Source organism: Lissotriton helveticus, chromosome 3_1 (assembly GCF_964261635.1).
Source record: "Lissotriton helveticus chromosome 3_1, aLisHel1.1, whole genome shotgun sequence".
Classification (NCBI taxonomy): domain Eukaryota; kingdom Metazoa; phylum Chordata; class Amphibia; order Caudata; family Salamandridae; genus Lissotriton; species Lissotriton helveticus.
This window is the reverse complement of record NC_136061.1, coordinates 657,598,281-657,616,869: the sequence shown is the minus strand read 5'-3', so window position 1 is coordinate 657,616,869 and position 18,589 is coordinate 657,598,281. Positions and strand designations below refer to the sequence as shown.

The 18,589-nt window shown below is 45.2% G+C and overlaps 1 protein-coding gene across 1 annotated transcript in view; it reads right to left on the bottom strand.

The window, feature by feature from the left end:
• Window positions 1-18,589, bottom strand: part of HDAC1 (histone deacetylase 1) — a 143,121-nt gene that overhangs the window by 69,298 nt on the left and 55,234 nt on the right. Inside the window, exons 7-9 of the mRNA XM_078680723.1 lie at window positions 17,758-17,850; window positions 14,687-14,795; window positions 312-452 (exon numbers count right to left, since the gene is read on the bottom strand). Of these exons, the coding sequence (XP_078536849.1) occupies window positions 312-452; window positions 14,687-14,795; window positions 17,758-17,850 (343 nt within the window). The remainder of the gene's footprint in view (window positions 1-311; window positions 453-14,686; window positions 14,796-17,757; window positions 17,851-18,589) is intronic.

Here is an 18,589-nt window from a genome sequence, read left to right as displayed (position 1 = left end):
TATTTTACTGCTGGCTACTCACTGTACCAAACCCAATTCAAGTACTCCCACCAATACTTTCTGGCTGCCAGGAGCTTGGTTGCGATGTGCCCCTTTCCACCAATGCTAGTTAGCGCCCCTGTTCCCTTGGCTAGCATGTGCCCCCTTTGAAGCAGACTGCTATACTCAGCTACTGTATGGTCTCTTGTTTACTATTCTTTTAACCCTACGTTCGACTTCTGGGAGCCCATTCTATGATGATGGTTATCTTAAAGTTGGTGAACACTCCTCTGGGCTCTTTCCTCGGGACTGCAGCTGGGAAGCTCACTCACCATTCGGTATTTCAGAATCCAGAGCTACAGCCGTCTCGAAGGTCCAGCAGCGGGCCACATTACGGATAGTGTAACCACCGCCACCAAGCATCAGCAGGGGCAGGTTGAACGTCTTTATGAACTCCACACATTTGGCATGTCCTGCAGAACAGAAAGGAAGACTGGTGTATAGTGTTAGCGGCGTTTAAAGTTAGTTCTACAGTGAGCCGGACACTACATCAGCACGCAGGGCAGATAGAGGACGAGAGTTTGCGAAGCACAGTAAAATGAAAATGATCCTCATGGAGGCAGAAGGGACGAGGCCTGAGCAGACAGTTCCACCTCCACCCCACGCCTCCCATGCTCTCCCACCACGCCTCCCTTCTGTCCGTATGAAATGCAATAGCAATCTCTCTTATAGGGTCTGCCCAATACTGGGCTATAAGTTAGGTATAGTTTCTGGTATGCCTATGCATCTTTGAAATTGTTAGTAAGTTTGCACTCTATCTCTGGGTGGAGCTTCAGAGGGGGGTGTTTGGGGTGTGACAAACTCCAGAAAAATGGATTTTGGTTCCGAATGTTTGTCCTTGGTATGTTTCGACGCCGAGGGCTTTGACATCGAGGCTGTCTTCGGTGCAGAGGAAGGGCGTGGCACATCTTTTGTCTTGTGCTTCGGTGCAGAAGGTGACTTTTCGGCACCGGAATGGGGCTGGCTCGAGCCAGAGCCGGAAGGCTTATCTTTAGGTTTCATAGCCGGGCCCGAGGGCGCGGCGTGTGAGCCATGTTGCCGGTGTCGACCCGAGGGTACTACTGGAGCCGTAGGTTTGGGGAGAGGGGTTTCGGTACTCAGACCGCTGAGCCGGGATGATTGTCTCCTCTTCGACGTCGGCGACCGCGGAGACAGAGACATCTTCTTCACCTCCTTGTTGCTACGGCTGGACATTAGGATCTGCTCCAAAGATGTCCGGAATCGAGCTGCTTCCGTGAGACATCTCGTGACGTCGAGCCAGGCGGTCACTAATGTTTTTTTTTGTACTGAACGATTCACAGGCCTTGCAGTTTTTCTTCATGCTCCGGGGAGAGGCAGAGATTACAAACCTTGTGCAAGTCAGTGTGTGGGAACTTCGCACCACACCTGGGGCATTTTTTGAAAGGTGTCCTTTCCATTGACGGCAGGCGTGGTCGGCGTGGATAGGCCCAACGGCCCACGTCGGAGATAGAGGAGTTTGTTTTTAAAAATGTGCTTCGAAAGGGAAGCGCGATTGAGACTATACCGTTGAGTAGAGAGGGATTGAGCGTCGAAGAGGGGTTTGAAACCAACACTGACCCGGAGGGCAGCAAATCACATCTGAACCAGATGGTGGAAAAAAACAATCTGGTGAGTCGATGCCCATGCGCACTATCATCCTAAGGAGGAGTCACCTACCTCGTGACTACAAAGACTTCTTCCTAGACAAAAACAAAGTGCAAACATCTGGGCCCAACACCAGATGGCAATCTATGCATAAGTATAAGATCTACAGCTCATATGCCTTGAACAAACTAATTCTTAGCTTGCTAGTAGGGTCTGGGGGCCTTAAGTCGGGTCTGCAATCTGTCAGCTTTGCACATTGTGAGCCAAGAATGAAAGACAAAACAGTGTCACTTGATGTAATGGGATTGAGAGAGACCCATAAGTTAGCTGAATTTCAAAACGTGAAACCAGATAACCTAGAATCAATACCAGCTTCTCTGCTTGTCCAAATTAGGTGATCCTTATCAAATAATGTATTTCACAGAGCCTCCTTTTTCTTTATCATCACAAATGAGCACACAAATACCAGAGTTGAGGATGTGCACTGTACAAGCACATCTTAGGTTTGATTTAATGGACAATGATGTTGTTCCATCTAGAATAAGAATTTAGGCTACTTGTCGAGTTTATATGACTACTGACTTGTCTCTTAGCTCACTAATGGCATTGTGGTTGGGGACGAGCCATGAACGTTTCTAAAAACCTAACACTTTCTAAATATTTGTCTATACAGTGTTTTAATCTGGTGTACTAAGGTGAAATGCTTCCACAAGTTAAAAAAAATATATATATACACACACTTTTTAATTTTTGAAGAGATTGTACCATATTTTTACACTATGTTTGTTGCACAATATACATGCCAAACGTTTTCATCGCTCGGCTCATGCGCGGACTTTGAGCCAAGCAAGACCCATGCCTCAGCTCTGGCCCAGTTCGCCCACTTAATTTGCCCGAGTGCCCTCCTAGATTTGCGACTCTGGCTTAGTACATGGGGCAATCAGCCACTTGATAAACTGATTTGTAAAAGGAGAGGACTAGAAACATAAAGCCCTGCCCTCAGGCGCTGATTTGACAACTATCATCAAGGATTCTTGTAGCAGACACGGAGCAGAGTGCGGTGCAGTGAAAACACATTTAAAATAAGTGGCCCCAGTGCAGGGACTCCACACCATTGTGCTGTATATGACTATAGTCCTGAGTTCCCAAAGAGAACTAACAGGCCAAGATGTGACAGGCAGGAAGGTTGCATCAGCATGTTTCGAGGTGCGACACCCCTCAAATGCATTCTTGGTTTGGTAGTTGGGTCGAAGGGCCAAGAGTTTGGTATCCTATATCTATGTCGGTTTTTCCGGTTCTAATTTCACTAAATGGTTTTAACTGGTCATTTTTAGGTCTCGTGACCTACAATGCGCGCAAGCGCATTGAGGGATCGAGAATTCAAGTGCTCGAAATCCTCGTCAAACCAAGGGCTTCGTTCCTTGCAGTTTTCTTGAAGTTCACGTGGCCACAGGCACGCGCTTTTGGGCCATAAACTCTGTTCCCCACAGCCTTACATTCATTTCTCCTCCCCTCCCCAGCCAGCTTCCCCCAGGCCGTGGCAGCACTCCTCCCACACTCCCATACTTCAAAGGCTTATCACTTCACATGGCCGCAGGCCGTGCAACCAGAGCACTTCAGTTGGTGCGCAGCCCCCCTCCCAGCACTGCCTTGTTACTCTCGGCAGCCAACTTTCGTTTCATGGTGGAACAAACCTCACTGATAACTATCGTCTATTGTAGCGAACAACACCAGGTTCAACTTGTGACTTCAGGCGCTACACGCATCTTTGCAGGGTGTGTGCACAACCTAACGCCATTTTTTGTAGCTACCTTTACGAGTATCATTGGGTATTGCGACCCTGTCTACGTGCCTTGAAGTAGCATCCTGATGGCTTATGGCGCTTGCTCACAAGTCCGCACTCGATGCACTATCTTATCTTCTCCTTCCTGCTACCCAGGCTCCGCATTTCACCCATTGAAATAACTTTAGAGCAGCATAAAAGGGTATACAAACAAAGTAATGTAACTAAACAGAACATATATTCTTAACTAAATGTGGCATATACATGGATAATATATGGAACGTATGTAAGCATAACATACCATATGCAGAGTGCAGAGTGCAGAGTGCAGAGTGCAGAGTGCAGAGTGCAGAGTGCAGAGTGCAGTTGCAGAGTGCAGTTGCAGAGAGAACTCAGCAGCACCACCACAGCATCACTCAGCACCACCACAGCATCACTCAGCGACATCACAGCATCACTCCGCGACATCACAGCATCACTCCGCGACATCACAGCATCAATCTGTGCAACCATTCAACAACTGGTTCAATTATGTTCTCTCAATGTTTCAAGCTTTATTACAAATGTCACAAAAAGATGTTATTTCACTTCTGTTCTTGGATTTTCATCACAATAAAATACACTGAACATAATCTTCACAAACGGTATTTACAAAAGTTTAAGTTATTGCCAATATAAATTACAATCACTTTTATTTAAGTATTAATTATTAAAAAAAATTAAAAGCCGTTGCTATTTGTAATATCAATACATCTAAGTCACGTAAATATAAAACATGTTGCATTACAAATGCTATAGTCACATGTGCGAAAGTTATAACTATTGGCATTGAAAATGACAAAGCTATTAATTTAGCTATTTTCAAAATCAACACATAAATAAAAAAATCGTCATTTACAAGACCAATAGCTCAAACTTTCATAATGCGAGACCTATTGCATTGCAAATGCTTGTTTGGATAGGGATCTTAACTATACATACTGACCGGTTTACGAAACAATGGAGTAAATCAGCACTCATTGAAGTAGTCCTTGAAAGGATGCAAATTTACCACTTTTTGGAATTCACACACATTGGCAGTAGTAGGCTTGCCAAGCTGCGGCAGTCTGAAGTTTCCAGGGTGTAAGGAAATATCTATCTTTGTATGGTCACCCCCAACGTTTTTGGACCGATGCTGCTGGTTTTTCGACTCAGAGTGCATGGAAGTCTGCTCACTAGACCTCAGTGCCCTGACCTTTAAACATGTTTGTTTGATTAACTTATGCCATCTGGGTATAGGCCAACTTACTTCTAAGTCCCTAGTATATGGTACAATGGGTACCCAGGGCCTATAATTTAGAATGGCCCCTCAGGCACTACAGCACTTGTGGTGCCACCCTGAGTGAGACAAGGTAAAACTTGTCATCCAGCCTACCACTGAGACTGGCAGAGCAGTTCTAAAACTGCTCACTCGACTTTGCCATTTAAAACAATGGAAACGCCCAAACTCCCTTTTTGGGTCTCGCCTAATCAGCGCGCAAGAACTACTTGGGAATGACCTTTTGGAATCGGTCAGCACTTTTTGGAAAACTCATGCTGTACTGCACGGTTTACAATGAGTGCTCATGCATGTCCAGCATCCACCTTGCGGTAGCGAGCAGCTTAGCCATTTGTTTCCAATTATTGCGCCCGTGCAGCGCTTGTTAATTGCAAACAGATGGCACTGCAAGGTATATGCCATACATGCACGAGTGCTTTCACTGTGCCTGTTCTCACCCTTCCCACCTAGCCCGGGCTCTGCTTTCCGCCGAAGTCAAATAAATAAATTGTGCACACTTAGTTTTGGCGTTTCCTGTGCTTTTCCAAACATACTGTAGCGCTCACTTTACAATATTCTGCATACAAAATAAAGAAACTTTAGGGCCCAGGAAAACTCGTAGACCGAGATTGTTTCTCACCAAAAAGATAAATAAATGATCCTTCAAAGACTTCCATTCTTTCGATACATCGGTTAACTCCAAGCCTCGTTTCCGCTGTAGAGCTCACACATCTGCTCGCGCCATTTGCGACCTGCTTGTTGTGTCTCGCGCCTCCACCAGCCTCAGCCTACATGTATGTGCCCTCTCTCATAGAAACAGTTGATCAGAGAGATTTGCAGTTAACCAAAAGGCACAATCAATATCAATGTTTTATAAATAGGGAATCAAACCGGAAACTATAAGAGAGCAATAGATTTGGAAAACGTGCTTGAGCGATTAATTTAGCTGGTTTCCTCCAAATTCATCTAAACCATTTTGTCTGTTGGTTTGAGAAAAGAGGCACACTTGTTTCAAAGAACAGGCGCTTCAACAATGGAGATCATAATTATTAACATTTTTTACAAGGATGGAAGGCTGCGCATTTGGCAGATCTTTGTAGCAGGCACATAACCCGCTGAGCAGCCTCGACACCAGAGCTGTTCGGAGGCCTGCAGCTCGCAACGCCCCCCTCCCCCTGCCCCCCGTGTTGGACCGAGAACAGAACTGGAGATGCATATATGGAGGTTGCGCCGCATCAGAGCGAAGACAGGCTGCCACGCTGCGTCACAGCTGGCTGACAGGAGGGCACATCACTAAACAAACCTCAGGCTTCTTGCAGAGGAGCTGTGGTCTATGGCTGTGGAAATAGCAGAGCCAACTGCATTTTTCTGGGTTGCCCCGCTAATCCACACCATGGTCCTGAATAAGGCACCTTTCCTCTGCCTAAAATAGGATGTTCTTTACAAAGAAGCTGCAAAACATTCACAGGAAGGCGGGGTATGACGGCTAGTGTTGGCTCACTGTACATCAGAACTGGCTCATCTGTAAACCACGTTGCTCCTGTTTGCCTGACTACATCACTAATATCAACACTCATGACTTCCTATCCCAGATACACATTTTTAATAAAAAAGGGAACGCGTCGTCTTGGTTTTTGAATAAACACGCCAGGTTTGGTCTCTGACATTGGTAATGAAACTGTTACAGGGTCCTGGCTGCCTCAACAAGGTTTGTTCAGAACTGCACATCAAACACACACAAAAGAAAGATTTGCCCTGTGATGGAGAGCACAGATTTCTTTTGTGATATTCTTACAAGAGCACTGGACACCCTTCACATTCTCATGCCAAGGCCGCGGAGCTTCAGGAGAGGGCCTTTGATGAGGCGCGGGTACATTTGTAGAATAGTTGAACTTGGATGTGACGGTAATGTGCAAATATTGTGAGACTGGGCACTTGCCGCCATTGGAAATCCACTGGCAAAATGAGGTGGTTTGTTAACCAGGGTGTTTATTTTATTGATGTGCGCTGTGTCGTTGGTCATTCACATGAAAGACATACCTTAGACATAAATGTATGTGGTCATTGAAAAGGTACCTACCGTACATGCAGACTACTTTGGGAATCTTTAGTAGGAAAAAGTACAACCTTGTTAATTTGGACATTGTCTCTTGTTGCCTTTTACTACGTGGTATTAGTACATGCTTTGTTTTTTTGTAACATTTGTCAAGGTAACAGCTTCAAAATGGCGGCCCACAGAATGCTATAGTGATGTTGACTTGAATCAAGGCTCTTGTCTTTGTGTGTTAAAAAGCCTCGGAATGTGTCTATAAATGTTTTCTGATGCAAGCATGCATTTCTAAATCGGACCACTTAATCTAGTGTGTAGTAATTTTATAGCTCTTCAATCACTAGTGGCACAGCACCCAGGATAATGTACTGCATGGCTAAAAACATAAGGTCCCAAAGGCGAGACCTATTGGCTATGCCAATGCTTGTTAATACATGCAAGTCACCTCTACAGCAGGCCTATTGAATCCTAAGGCAGGGTGCAGCATATTAAAAAGAAAACTGACAATTGTCGTTTTTATTGTTAGAGATGCAAGTAGCTTGGTTGGCGAGAACAGTTTCATTCTGACAACTAAATTGTGCTAACTTCTGAGTGGGACTACCAAAGTTTGTACTTCAAGGTATCAAACAACTCGTTACATTAAACCCAACATAATGCCGAAGTTGGAATTATTGTAACTTGTTGTCACATGCAAATTTTAGAAAGCTGCCACTCTGGTGACCAGTTTTCCTGTGACCATTTACTGAGGCTGGCCATGAGATGGCCTTCTGCCCGCCTTGGGAGACGTGTAAACAGTTCCCAGGACAGGTAACAATAGAGACCTGCCTCTGGTGGGGGATTACCTCCTGGAAGGAAGTCACACAGGTAGTGAGCCCAAAAGGGAAGTTTCAAATGGGAAGCCACCTTTAATGGGCAAATGGTGAACATACTCAAGAGGGGCAGCTCTTTTGTTCAGGTAATCAGGTTGACGTCAGGGACAGAGAGGGGGAAACAGTGGTCACACCTGTTTTTACATGGGCATGTACCCCCCAGGTAGCCACACCTCTAGGAAAGGCTACTGAGCTCCACACACCAAAGAAAGGGTTCAGCCATCTTGGGAGTGGGTAGAATAGAGCACTTCGGGATAGCTAGATGCAACTCTTAGCAAGAAGTTTCCATCAGGCGAGAGGGGATGAAGTAGCCCAACAGCTACTGACCATGCCCACCCCAAGAGCCCTTTTTGAGCATAAAAGGGGACCATGGCACCAAGAACTCAGATCTTGCATGGATCATTGAATTATCACAGTGCAGCCCGGGAGACAGAGACCCAATGCTCAAAAGTTGCACCAGTCTCTGCTGGACACAGAAGTGTCGGAAGGCAGGTTGGTTACCCTGAAGAAACGTTATCACCAAAAGAAGTGAACTGCTGGTTTTGTTGTGGCCAGCGACCAGTAGCATAGTGGTGATTGGACTTTTGTTGGACCAAATAAGACTGAGTGACGTCCACCCCATAGGCCAAAGTTGCCCCACCTAGACCTTGGACAGAGGAGTAGCCCCAAAGGACCCCCAACGACCACACAGCATCTTCCGTACCCTTGAGCATCCTTCATCCCTTGCATCAGGACCACTCCATGGAGGTCAATGGTAAGGGACTTGCTGGTCCCCTTTACATGCTCCCCACCAGAGTTGGATGTTCAAAGTACTTTCAAGTAACTGCATTCATCCTTGAAGTAACTTTTTGTTGAAAAAGCTTTTAAGTGTCAAATTCGTTGAATTTGCAAATGCTTGTTCGCAGTGGAGTGAAAAGACTTACATCTATATCTTCAGAACCGGCTAGTAGATCTTTTTTGTTTTGGTGTCCATAAACTCATAAAAATATTAAGCGATTTTTATAAATTGCTGCCAGATTTCTTGAGTCACGTTTCTTCAGTTGTTTTGGTGCTGTTTAAATGCTTTACACTTGTTCCTTTGTTGAAGCCTGACTTCTCGAAGGCACAGCTACCTAGGGTTGAGCTAAAGCTTCACAAACTAAGCTAACCTGGTTCTAAGAAGAGATAGTAGTGATTATACTTTAAAGGTTTTACAACCACACCATATAATACACCCTATTTCTTCACACAGACATACACTACTGGCAATCAAACTCCTGAAAGGTGATGAGGTGAATGCTTGCAAATAGTCTAACCAGTGGCAATCGATCAGAGTGACAATCAAACAGCGATTTTTGCCCAATCTGCCACTCTAGACAGAGGCCCACGTAATGCAAAGTACAGACCACGATACTTAAGGAAACAGTCCATCGAGAAGAATCATGGCCATCTCATCCTTCCATTCTGCAGCCCACTGCTTTTTTAATTGGCAACTTCGAGATTCACACCCTTTGATTCTCGCAGATTAAGTTCTGTGTATCAGACTGCGAAACATGTTAAATCGTAAGTATATATATATTTTTACCTTTAAAAGGGTCTTCTAAATTTAAAAAACACAATGATCTGCAACTTAGGGCGTGTTTCCTCAGCAAGTGGGATAAAAAACAGGCAGTTGTCTACAGCCAAGTGGCATCATCAGGTAGACCACAGAAAGGGAAGAGTCTACAGCAAAGTCCACAGAAAATACAGGAAGGGGAGAATCTAAAGTCTAAACTAAACTAAAGTAAAGGGCAATACAAACTGCAGTATCAGCAACCTAGTTCCAAATTAACATTGTTTTAATGAGTCTTGATAGCCAACTAGTGCATGACGCCACTGAATCTTGTAGCCCTGCAGATTACGACATTAGGGACCTCTATGGCGCGAAATGCTGCCAGTAGTGTCCCTCCCACATTATTACTATTTCTGAGGATGCCGCTAACTCAACGAATGAAGAATTACCGGGGATTATAAGGTTTTGCGGAAAATATGTGGAAACCTGGTTTACTGTGCCGATTCCCATGTGTTGAAGGGCCCCTGAGCTAAGGTCTCTCAGGAGCCCATCTCCGAACAGGTCACGAGGACGTATGCAGTGAAACAAAGTAACGGTACTATTTCAAAGCTATTTTTGATAACGCGTAAGCTCATTTAAGTAATTCCGATCTCATAACCAGTTGCAAACCATACGGGCATTTTATGTGAATTCGTTGAGTTCTGAAAATCTTCTTGAATCCTTTTTGAAGTTTTGACGTCTATGCAAAATTGACCTTAGGTAGAGTCGTAATACAGCAGTGGACCTTCCTTACTAAGATCGTGGCCAAATTGTTAAGGCAGTAAGCGGATATGTAGAAACAAAGATATTTATTTCAAGTAATAAATACCAGAAGGCAGACAGGCAGGTGAAAGCCAGACGTGCTGCTCCCGACAGAAGTGCATACGAATAATAAATCTACATTCCATTATATCATGTAAATACAAACACAGATTCCATGATGTTAATACATCATAATGTGGACGTAACCTTATTGGACATTGGAGTCAGGCAAATGAACAAACTTTGACAATGCAAATGATTGCATATGTACAACAGTCGGTACCTCAAAATGTATTCTACATAGCGGAAAGCAGCCAGTGGGTGGTGAATCAGAAGCATCATTTCACAGGACGTACTAAAGGTACCTCCCCTGTTGGGGCTATGGCGGTGGCTGCCCAATTCCAATCAGTCGCGTACTAAAACCTGGAGGCCCCCTGCAAAGGCCACGGAGGGGTTCCGCACTCCCAGTCAAGAGCTCTCGGCCTGCCACCTGTGCACAGTGCCAGTGGGACCCCCTAGAGCTTGTTACGCCACAGATTCCAAAACATTTAAAAAGCCGCCTCAACAGCACCTGTTCAGTGTCCCTCAGCAGCACAGCCTCGATTTGATGGAGGAGGCAATACCCTCTACTTGGCCTCCTACAATTGTTGACCTGGGGATCGAAGGGCAAAGCCTAGACATGGCGGCGGGAACTCAAGGGAAACGAGAGGGTATAAACAGCTGACTAACAGACAGGCACAAAGGCCCGTGGACCCTAGCTGCTATAAGCGATGAGAAGGGTTCATGAATTCCAATGAAAGGCGGTGGTTTCCGAAACACCGACAAAGACTGGGACTTTTGAACTTCGGAACAAAGGAACACAGAGGCCCTGCAGCAAACTGAAAGACATACTCTTCCACCACTCTGACAAGGACACAGCAGTCTGAAAGTTTTACAGGAATGGATTCCAAAGCTGCACAATAAATGAAATTCAACATTTAATCGCGGCACTTGGTGACAGAAATGTCCCAGCCATGGCAGTTGTGAAAGACGAAAAGCCAACGTCCACGGAAAGGCGAGAATCGGAGAACATCTCAGAATCCAAACACTAGGAGTAGCAGCAAAAAAAACATTTAGCATGCCGGCCTTTGGGGCCACTTCTACACTGTTCACGTAACAATGCCTCCTCCCTAGGGGTCACTGCAGCATTAGAGAGGCATCTTCTTCCACCTACTTTGCCGAGCTATGCAGCGCCGCCCTTGAGTTAATGGTATACAGTTGCTGCCTACTTGACAGCCCTACAGGACTTCCCACTGGCTCAGGAGTTTCCACTTAACAAAAGCCATGCAACGCCACGCCACTGGTGGTACTGCCAACATCAAGCAGACTCAAAGTTTAACTTTCATTTTCTGTACTAATGACTAATCTTAGTACACAGTGATGTTTCTAAATCGTATACTATTGTAACAACTGCTTTACCGATTTCATATTACTACGTAACAATGGCCCTTAGTACGGTATTTACTGTTTACATACAGTCCCCAGGACTGACTACTAACTCTAAGACGCCCTGGCTAGAACAAGGGTTACGGCCTTGTGTTCACCATGGCTCAGGATGCCCTATAGTAGGTCCCCGCGGCTATCACCAAACCTAAAACACACAAAAGGTGATGCGAGGAATGCTTGTAAATTGTCTAACCAACGGCAATCGCTCAGGATAGCGTCCCAACACATCGTTCTTTTGCTCACCATGCCACCTCGGTTTGGACACATCCACATGCAAGACAGCCTTGACCCTGCTCCTAATATGAACAGTCCAGCCCGAACTGCCAAGCCACGACCTAAACTAGAACACAGCCACCCAGGATCAGTTTCACTCTAGTAATGGGTCATCAACCGGATTTAGCTTGGTTTTAGTGACACAGTGAGTATGGAAGGGAGGTCTGGGCATATTCCCTTGCCACTTAGGCTGGTACATGAAACACAAAAGGTGCTTTCAATTTGTCTAACCACTGGCAATCGCTCTGGGTAGCATCCCAACCCATTGTTCTTTTGCTCACCATGCCACCTCAGTTTAGAACCAAACAAATCAGCCTTGACCCTGGTCCTCATGGGAACATACCAGCCCGAACTGGCAAGCCAGGTCCTCCCTGAACCGAAACACCAGCAACACAGGACCATTTTCACCCTCGCTAGTTGATACCCCAAAACCAGTCCCAAGATACTGGTTTCTGGTCCAGGGAGGACCTGGCCTGACAGTTCAAGATGGACCCAATCGATTTAGGCCCAGATCACTGTATGGGGGCAAGTGTTTGACATCGTTCAGCATTCCGTTCATCAATTGTTCTGTTTGCATTTGTCACCCCAAGTGGGGACGGGTATACCCAGACATGGGTCCCCGTCCTTGCCGCGCCACTGGATTCAACCTATCTTGGCTGATATGGTGCAAACCCCCAAAACGCGTCCTAGGAGGCTCGTTTCCAATGCAGGGAAAACCTGGCCTGGCAGGTCTGTCCCCATGGGGAGCAGGGTCAGGACTGATCTGCATATGGCTGGGTCCAAACTGGAATCGCGCGGTGAACAAAACACAGTGGATTTAGGCCCACATCTCTGTATACTGGAGGTGAGTGTTTGACATTTCCCAGCATACCGCCTATCAATTGTTCTTTTTACATTTATCCCCAAACTTAGCAATGGGGCATTAAAAAGGTGACCTTTGGGACTCTGGAGTCATTGGACAAGAAAAAGTAGGCAATGGACAGCGACGCCCAGACTTCTCTTCCAGACGTAGAGGACTTTGAAGGTCTGTAGTAGTCCACTGTGGCAACCTATTGCCCCCCACCCCCAAATCCCCGTGCACCAACTGCAATACATCTGTTAAGTATAAGAAGCTACCCCTCAATGAAAAGATACTGAAGCAAGGAGATCTCACCCAAGACCAGAACACAGGCGTTGATCCGGTCCTGCAATACAACAGAGGACGTGGGGAGTAAACAGGACGGGACAAGCACTGGCAAAGCCAATAGGTTTCGTCTTGGGGACCTATTGGATACGCCAACTGTTTTTAGTGAAGTTGTACAGCATCCCTGATTCTTTACAGCACGGTCAAAATCACTGGCAAAGCTAATGGGTGATACCTTGTTAAAGAAAAGCACTGGGAGACAAACGTTTAAAGAACTAATACAGTCAAAACACTGCTCAGCTTGCGGAAGTTAGATTATATATATATATGGTGCTCTACATCAACTACGCTGGCTGTCTAAATAAAAGAGGATTAACTTCGAAGGAGCATTAATCATGAAACTAGGTCTATTCTGATCAAAGTCCTTACAAGCAAATTCTCGAAATACCATCTTCCTACAGTAAAGAGGTCCGACTTCCAAGCTTCTGTTAGAAGTATGTAGAGTCCAATACAAACAATATTGTTAAAGTCAGCAGATCTCATCTTTAATATACGAAGACAGACCTACCGGCTGTGGTAACATGTTTATTTGGATATCACTTTTGTTAAATATACCAAAAACAATTCAAAGATGGGCACCAGTGCCTGCACACTCAAGGACGGCCATCTTTGAATGTTTTTTAGCCAGAAAAATTCAAAGATTATCTCCTGTGCAAGCTGCCATCTCTAAATTGTTTTTTATTTAAAAAAAAATACCATTTAAAAAGGCCTTCTGTGGATACTGGCTTTACCAATGCAAACACACAGGCATTTGCGAAGCCGTTGTTGGCCGCAGCAAGAGAGAGGATCTGACAGACTATATTGCAGAAGAGAGAAGGCTGGGAGAATGGAGGGGGGCTGTGAAGCCAGGGAAGAAGGTGCTGAAAAGCAGACAGCAAGCAAGGGCCTGTGGAGGGGAAGGCATAAGAGAAAATAGATCCACATGCGCTCAAATGGAAGGACACAAACAGCCGACACAATGTGGCAAGAGTCAGTCGTCTCTGGGCTGATCATGGCTGTGATTTACAATGTCTCAAGCCAATGGCTGGAGTGAAAGAACAGTAAAAGCCAATGCTTTGAAGTGAGCAGATCAAAAGCCACTAACTAAATGTTAAGTTTTCCTTTCAATAGGTGTATTGGCGACAGACAGCAGAAGCTGCCTATAGGTGAGACTTGAAAGCGAGAAGGCAGGGCATTTAAAATTTAGGAGTGGGCTTGAGTAATTTCCATCCCTAATGTAATTAGGCAAGAAGTTACATTTTAGAAGACGTTAATTCTTTTCCTTTTAGTACTTTTCGTATTTGAACAAATCAGGGCACCTACTGAGAGTTAGTCTTTAGGGTATGTTCACAGACCTAATACACGGTTTTGGATGATCAACGCAGGTAAATACGCCCAGATAAATACCATATTAATTCTATTAAAATTACGTCCTCTCTTCACTGTCATTTTGCATAGTTCGGTCCAAGTTTGATCCACAAGAAGCAGACTTATTGGCTTACCAGAAGCAGTTCCTAAACATCTCTCATTGCTTCAAAGCCTGATGGACATTCTCGTTTCGAATGTAACCATATTCCTACAGGGAGAAACGGTCCTCAAGTGGCTGTACTGTTTTCTCATACAGAACAAGCACTGCAAGAGTCAGAGAAGACATCTTCTTGACACTGCAAACGCTGCCTTACTTCTTATAGCCAAGTACTTGAATAGAAAACCAGAAGATGCAAGGACAGTGTAAATTTACTGCACTCCATTAATTCACTAGATGTTTGAAGTAAGGACAATCCTTCATACCTTTGATGGTCAGATTAAAGCAGCCTAGCCGATCCCCAGAAAGCGAGTCAGCTCCACACTGTAGGACCACAGCACTGGGCTGGTACATCTCCATCACCTTCGTCATCACCTAGGACAAACAAGCAGTTACATGATCTATGAAAATGAGCCCAAGAAGAGATATAAGAATACATGCAAGTGTAAAGATAGGAGATTATCAGTTAATCCCAGAAGACCAAATGTTTTGAAAAGGAGTTCCTGGAAGGAATGAGTACAGGGGAGAATATTCTCCCGGAACCCACGTACAAGGCTTAGGAGAAACCAGCAGATTTCAACATATGTTTTAGTGAGTGGCCCTACTGCCTTCTCAATCAACTATTAGTGACTAACTGCTATTGAGCAAGTTTGCTTTATTTTTACTTCTACATTTTGGATTGGGAAGACGTTAAAAGAAATGAAAAATAAAATCACAGTTCGGTGGCAAGTGAACAATTAATTGGAAGAGTGTTAATGTTGGGGTAAATGACGAAAGCTTGTATTATGGTGCCCCTTTGATGTCCTTGACAACTTCACCACAATTCATAGAATCAGTCTGCATTCTAAAACAACTTAATTCCGTGTTCCAGTGCTGAAACCCGTAATTGTATGAATCTGTCTAAAGTAGCCATGTATTTTCCTGAGAAAACGTATTTTTTTTCAGCATTAAGTTATGCTACTCCTTTTGGGTTAGATGATGGGTAGGGAAGAAGGAGAACATGAAGGTGTTTTATAGGAGCACCAGGTGAACATGGTATAGGTAGGCCTTAGGCAGCTGGCGGGAAGCAATCAAAAAGGAAGACATCAAGTGTCTTCCTAGATTTTATTCCATGCACTACTTCAGCATTTTAGACTTCTGATGGAGGAACGTCCAGACAAGGTTAAGACTTTCTCCAGGCTTTCTGAAAGGCACCTGACACTGCTAGGATCCATTTACAAAAACATTAAGTCTCAAAGTTCAAAGAAACGAACTAAACAGTAATGAGATTGTCAATGGGCAAGCTGTGGGTCGATTCAATCAATCATTATTTGTTACCTGTGGCTAATCACCCCAGGGGGTACCGGGACACTGGGGTATAATGAGCCTCAGCCAAAGAGCCAGGCCTCGAGTCCCGCCCCAGGAGTCGGCAAGGGGAGGTACGAAGGTGGAGTGAGAAGTCGTTACAGAGCTTGGGGGTGAGGCAGGAGGAAAAAGCAGCCTCTACTGTGGCTGCGAGGTGGGCAGATCAAAGTTGTCTGGTCATGTGGGGGAAGGTCAGGCGGTGGCTGATGTAGGAGAGGCCGGCATTGTGGAAGGCCGAGTAGGCGAGGGTCAGCAGCTTGAACTGGCATCTCTTCGGGACCGGGAGCCAGTGGAAGTTTTTAGGTGCGGCTGAAGCTGGTCTGTTTGGGGAAGCCGAAATCGAGTCTGGATGCTGTGTTCTGAATTGTCTGTAAGCGCTGGAGGAGGCAGGTAGCAGATCCAGTGTAAAGTGCATTTCCGTAGTAGAGTCGGTGGTGACGAGGGCTTGGGTCACTGTTTCCCTACTGTTGATAAGGATCCACCTGAAAATCTTGCAAAGCATGCGGAGTATGGAGAAGCAGGAAAAGGGAATTCTTTCACCTGGCGCTTCATGGAGAGGTCACTGTCCAGGATGATGCAGAGGATGCGGGTGCTTTTGGTGGGAGTAGGTAAGTGTCCAAGTACTGAGGGCCAGCACGTGTCGTCCCACATGAAGGTGTTATTTTCAAAGAGGAGAAATTCGGTCTTGTCCGATTTCAGTTTCAGGCTGTTGGATCTCATCTAATCGGCGACATTGGTCATAGCAGTCTGGAAGTTGCCCCTGGTGGTGGCAGTATCCTCAGTGAGGGGAGGATAAGTTGGGTGTCATCTACGTATGAGATTATGTTGATAATGTGGGTGAAAACTGTGTCAGCCAATTGGGTCATGTAAGCGTTGAAGAGGATGGGGCAGAAGGCCGATCCCTGGGGGACTCCGCAGATGATGTTGGGAGAAGGAGGGGGGGGGTTATTCTTTGCATGCGTCACTTGAGAGCGTTTCTTAAGAAGTCGATGTGGTGGAGTCTGGTGATGAGGGTGTGTCGAAGGCCACAGAGATCGAGAAGGATCAGGGCTACTGATTTGCCGTGGTTGAGGATGGCTCGGATGTTGTCGGTTGAGGCTATCAAGGCAGTCTTGCAGGGGTGGGGGGGAATCTTGGGGCGTACAAAAAAAAAAAAAACCCCAAAAAAAACTTAGCACAGTGAGGCGACGGTCCTGCACCATAGCGGAGGAGCCGCCACTGGTGATTTCCTTTTAGGTGATCGGTCAGCTGGTGGTTGATAGCTTCCTCTAGGGCCTGGGCCAGGAAGGGGAGCAGCAAGATCGAGTACGCTGGGGAGGAGGAGGGTAAGGGCAAGGGTATGATTCAGTAGTAAAAATTAAGGTCCATTTTCTGACAAGGTAACTTTAACAAGAAATCTACACAGGTAGCTCTAATTGCCAACAAAAAGCAGCACAAGACATCAGACATTCAAAGATGGCTGCATGAAAGTAAAGGGTAGATGTATCAAAGAGGGCTCTGCTCCATCTGGGATCTGCACAAAAACCTTTCACATAGAGTTTTAACTCACATGCAAGTTGATAAGTTGAAAAACGTGGGCTGTTTTATTTAGACACAGAGGAGTGGTCTGTACCGGCCCAGAGCTTTCTAGGGGAGGGTAAGGAGCATCTAACCTACTTCAGCAGTTGTCACAACTAGGATTTTACTGTGCTATTTGATTTTGGGACTTGTATGGCTAGTGCCACAAAATTCAATGCTTTCATCAATCCTTCCATGGAGAGATTTACTGTTACTTCCTGTAGTGGGCATCTACTAAGTGCTCCATACAAAGACCACCAAAGGTTTACTCCCATAGCAGAGTCTTTGTGTATATTATCTTTTCCCGAACTTGGTGCGGCTGGCCCTGCAGCTCTATAAAAGTACCCTACTCCGCTCCTTCAGTCTCCTTTGGGTACAATCAAACTGGATCTCAAACCAAATGAAACATAAATAGATGAACAGAAGGGGTTCTCACTGGTTTAAAGATGGCTTCATAGGACTCATCATCAATACCATCTCGGAGGGGAAAATTCACTGCATAGTATTTGCCCTTCCCCGCTCCAATGTCCTGTTAAAGGCAAGCAAAGACCATTACTGTGGTAGCAACAACATTCACAAGAAAAGAGCAGAATACTCAACTCTTCAAACCACACCTTCTCACTTTCTAAATCCACTCTGCCATTCTCTACAAAGTGCACTCACAGCATGTTGGCACCCCACTCAAGTCTCCGCCCACTCATTCCATCCTTTAGCCTTAGAACATTGGTACTCAAAATACTGTCCGCCAGCGGCTCGGCAAACCATTCCTTTCGGCTTGCTTATCTTCTGGGACCCCTGGTAAATCGGGCGAGAAAGTTTCACCAGTTCATTTTTGGGCCTAATTCTGCTAAACCCATACACATCGTTGTTATTCTCGATTTGGTTTCTACAGTTAGTTCAGCCTTGCTCATTGATGAAAGGTTATATAAGGACTGTGAAAGTGCTTAAAAAATTATGGGAAAGGTTATTGTGAGTAGAATAGGAGAGGGTCAGTGAGTGTGGAAAGGTGTGGTAGACAGGTAGTTAAAAAGAAAAAAATATTCTGTAACTATTTAGATGTTCTTATAACCTGCACATAGCCGAATATAAAATGTAAAGCAAAACCCTTAAATATAAAAAATGAATTGAAGTGAAACTGATCTATGGAAATGAATGGTTTTGGTAGGAAAGCGTAGTTAGTTAATGCAATCTCAATAGAATTCAAGTCTATGTGTGTAACTAAAGGGCGGGTCACCAAGTTAAATCCTAGTTGGTCGACTGGGGAAAGT